The sequence below is a fragment of the Orycteropus afer genome, unplaced genomic scaffold (genome assembly GCF_000298275.1).
Source record: "Orycteropus afer afer isolate SDZICR_OR568_19922 unplaced genomic scaffold, OryAfe1.0 scaffold00072, whole genome shotgun sequence".
Lineage (NCBI taxonomy): Eukaryota > Metazoa > Chordata > Mammalia > Tubulidentata > Orycteropodidae > Orycteropus > Orycteropus afer.
Window position 1 is genome coordinate 5,272,530 of NW_006921659.1, and position 4,349 is coordinate 5,276,878.

The 4,349-nt window shown below is 60.1% G+C and overlaps 1 protein-coding gene across 1 annotated transcript in view; it reads right to left on the reverse strand.

Moving 5' to 3' along the window:
- NR2E1 (nuclear receptor subfamily 2 group E member 1) overlaps positions 1-3,670 on the reverse strand; it is a 23,282-nt gene extending 19,612 nt beyond the window's left edge. The window contains exon 1 of the mRNA XM_007940828.2: positions 3,646-3,670. Coding sequence (XP_007939019.1) covers positions 3,646-3,670 — 25 coding nt within the window. The remainder of the gene's footprint in view (positions 1-3,645) is intronic.
- Positions 3,671-4,349: the final 679 nt, after the last annotated feature.

Here is a 4,349-nt window from a genome sequence, read left to right on the forward strand (position 1 = left end):
TTTTTTTTTTTTTTTTTTTTAAGGTCTGCCTGGTTTCTCCAGGCTGCACGGCCTCCTCTCCCCCGACAGTCGCCTGGCTCCAGAGAACTTTCCCTGGCATCTCCTGAAGCCCAGGCTGCCACGGGAGTGAGGTGTGAACGGGCGGAAAGCAGAAAATGATTTTTCTCTAAGGTTCCAGAGTCCAACAAGTGCCTGGGGCGGTTGTTAAGGACTTAGAACTCTTTCCTCCTGCCAACAAAAGGGGCATTTGCTAAAGTGTTAACTTAATGATTTTCTTTCTTGTTGCCACCGGTCCAACGGTCTCTGCGCCGGGCCCCGCAGGCCTCCGGCCTCCGGGAAGCAAGACAGCTGCTGCCCGGCGGCCGAGGCCCGGCGGTGAGGCCAGGGTGGAGCGAGCTGGGGTGCTAACCGCCGGGCGAGCGACGGCAGAGACGCGGCGCCGAGGCTCCGAAGGCCCCAGAGATGGGAACCTGCCCTGGGGTTCAGGGGCGTCGGGGCGGGCGCGCGCCTCGGGCCGGGACCGCGCGGCGCAGGTGGGGGCGGGAGGGAGAGGGAAGGCGCGGGCGGCCGGGCGGCCGGGGTGGGGGTCGGTAACGAACAGGCTCAGCCCGGGTAATTACAACCCTTCCGCAGCACCTGCCTATAGAGCCACCAGTGACCCGTCAAAAAGAGTAGCATGGGAATTCGGACGGCGACAAAGGCCGGCGGGGGAGGCGCGCGGCGCTGCGGCCACCGCCAGGGCGCTCCCTCTCCCTCAGGGCGGGAGCGGAGGTGACGCTGGGAGGAGGGAGGGCTGGAGAGCCGGCGAGGCCCCCAGCGGGTCTGGTCCTCCACCCCCTCGGGTCTGTCACTGCGCCCGAAGGAACTCAAGGCCGCCCAGAAGCCGGGGACGCAAGCTCTGCTACCCTTCGCTCCGTCTGCAAGCGGCGAACTCGGTCTGGGTAATTCGCAGCCATCCTCCTCTGCACAACGCACACCCTCTGGCCTTGCTAGGGTCCAAGTTTGGAGCCCTAATTGTCGCCCCAGCTAGCTTCCTCTTTTCTGTGCCACTTTTGATGTTAAGATGAGCACAAGAAAAATGTAGTGATGGAGTGATAGGGTTTCTTTTCTCAGCTTCTCATCGGGACAGGAGACCACAGACACACACCTTTGGAGGGCCCCGGCGGGGGTGGACAGAGAATCAGCGGGGGATAAGGGCTGGCTATTGGACGGTCGCCTCCCCGGGTCGCTGTGGCTGCAGATCCGCCCTTCTTCTGCCTAACCCTTGGAACTGGGGTTCCCGGGCAGATTAGAAACAGGCCACCAGTCTGACGTGGGGCACAGGAGGAAGGGACGCGAAAATGTCAGGGTATAGCGGGTCTGCGCCTCAGACTGCGCCACCTGGTCACGTTAAGTTGACTTGGGGTCACGAGACAAGCTAGTTGACCTCGCTGCAAAGGTCCCTTCATTTAGCAAGCCGAGCGAGCTCCAACCGGAGCTGAGCGGGAGCTTCCTGAGGTTAGAAAACCGTTCTTAACTTCCCTCGCCAGGGGGTCCCCTGGGGGCTTTTTGTGTGTCATAATTGCCAAAAGATATATGGCAGCTTCGATTACTGTAATTACCATCAGAGACTGTTGAAAGAAGTTAGTCTGGGCTGCAGGGGTGACTGGCCAGGGTCTTGTTACCACCCAGGCGGGGCTCCCTGGTGACATGGTTCTCCTCTTCAGCCGCTCCAAGCCGAGCGAGGCGGGGGCGCAGCCCTCGCGCCCAGGCTCAGCCTGACCTGGCCCGCTGCGCGCTCACCTCTTCCGCCCCGGGCTGCACGGCTCATGTGCCGCCAGCGGTCTGACAGGGCCTGGATGCAGCGGCGCCGCGGGCAGGGGCTGCTGTCTTGCGAGAGGAAGAAACCTCAGCAGCGGCGTCCCGACCTACACCGGTGCTGGAGACTCCCCAGGCCGAATCCGGCTGTTAGCAAGTTGGAAAGCTCCAAAGTTTCCCCAATATGCCCACTCCACCTTTCTCTCTAAAAGTCCGGTGAGTCCTCCGGCTTCTTGGCCTACGGCGGGAGGGCGCGACTCCGGGCGAGCCCAGCTTCGCACCCAACCCTTCCCTTAACTCCGAGGCCCCGTTTACATCCCAAGTGGACGAAAGAACCTGAGGGTCCTTACTTCCAGGGAAGGCGGCGAGGGCCTGTCCCAGTCGGAGCAAGGCCCTCCGACGCCCTCGGCTGTCGCTTTCTGCAACCGAGACTTGGAATGCAACAGGGAGGGCTTCCTTGGGCGCCTCCTGGGAAGGATATTCACACCCCCGAACACGGGCAACAAAAAGCGAGCCCGTCAGGCTTCCCAAAGCTTGAAAGGCGAGGGCCGCAGTAGGCCTAAGGCTAACCTGAAACTCAAGTGTCTGCTAGGAATTCGGGCCGTGGTTGACCGTCCTTCTCTCCTCCCTCTGCCCTAGCTGTACGTTTCTATCTTTATTTTTGTTCATGTTCTTTTTTCTATAATCTTGAAAATGGCAGCACCAAAACCAAAACAAATGAACAAAATGAAAACACAACCAACCTCTTTGCCCGAACAATCGCATCTCATGTAGGTGGGATTTCATATCAGTCCTCAAAAGTATCTCGGACTCTCAACTTTCAAAGACCCAGGACAATGAGGGCAAGGGTGGTGGACTACAGAGATCACCGCTCCAAGGGCGGCGGGAGAACTCTGGCAAGGGGGCTCACCGGCAGCGATTGCCCCTGGGATTGGACCCAGGGACCTGTAACCCTGGGCAGCCCAAAGACCGGAACTGAAATGGCCTGGGAGACCAGAGCCCCGCGGCAGCGTGCGCCCCGCTCCGGCTCGGGCCTGCACAGTCCCGGGTTCCCCAGGCACCTTGCACGCCAATGCCCTGGAGCACACCCTCAGTCTTGCACTCCAGCGTCTAGGGGTGGGGTTAGAGGTCAGCCGCGGGTAGGCGTTGTGAAGGAGAGCTACTGGCTAAGGAAGTTTGAGGAAGGGGAGAAGCGCGCGAAGAGAGCAGGCCGCGCACTCTCGCCTCTGCGGAGCTCCTGCTCGAAAAGTATTCGGGATTAGGGATTTGGTCCGCTCTTTGCTAGAGCGGTTCGCCATACTTTAAATTCCCCAGTTATGACCTCCGCGGGTTTAGGATTAAAGAAAATGTGACTTTTAAATTGTTTCTACTTCCCAGTTTGCAGGATTATTGAAAATAGCTAGAAACGGGGTGCAAAACATTCCATACAAAATCCGCTTTGCGCAGAGTTGCTTTTGCGCGCTGGAGCTCGGAGTTTTGAGCGAGTGTGTTATTGTGCTGCGGCCTGGAGCTGCGGTCCAGTTTCCGCCCTTGTTGCACCCCCACCCGGCCAGCTGGCAGATAAGTGGGGGCAACTCGCCGGACAGATGACCTGCGCCGGTCGCAATGTTCCAGCGCACCAGAGAGGGGAAATTCAAGCAATTCAGAGGCAACGAAATTTCACTCCCCTCCCCACGAAACGCTCTGACTGACCCACGGTCTGCAAGTTGCTGGGCCAAAGCTCACACTCCCCCTGGGCTCCCTCTCCCTGTCTCGGAGTCTTAGCGCCAGGGGCAGGATCTCCCGGGCCTCCCACCCTCCCGCTCTGGCTGCGCGTCTGGGGCCCGCCGAGGCCGGAGAGGTACCCACTTGTTGATCCTGCCGGCTTGCTCATGCTGGCGGTCCCGGGGCGGAGCGGTTGGTGGGCGCCGCCTGCGTCCCGACCCGCAGCGCCCGCCTCGCCGGCCGGCGCCGCCACTCTCCAGCCACCCTCCAGCCTGTGAGGTTCCAGGGCCGGACAGGTGGATGTAGCTCGCGCGCTGCGCTGTTTCCCCGGCGCTCAGAATTCGTTCCACAGTGGAAATGTAAGCATCCTTGAGTTTCTTCCCCGCTCTTGCAAAACTACAGCTGCTGGGAATGTTGATATGGACACACGCATGGACAGACAGATGGAGAGACCGACTGGCCGACTGAGGGAGAAGGGAAAAGGACGGCACGAGAGGGGAATTGAAGGACAGAGATGGAGACACAAAAATGATCTTCCTACGGAGCGCAAGGGTCAAAATCTCTCGCTCTCCCCATTCCTGTGTCTGTCTTCAATCTCTCCCTTCCAGAGCCATGCAGATCTCCGCAGACCGCCGGTCTCGTAAGGAAAGAAGGAAGCTGCACGACCACAGTCTCTGAGGCCCAAGGGCTCCGTGCTGCCCTGAGCGGAGTTCGGAGTGGGACAACTAGATGGCCGGAAAGTGTTCTGAGGGAGGAGGCGGCGAGGTCCCGGTTTCCGGGGAGAACCGCGCACCCAGCGGTAAAGGGTCCCCGAAGTTCATTACCCTGTGACTTTGTGCCTGTGTCTG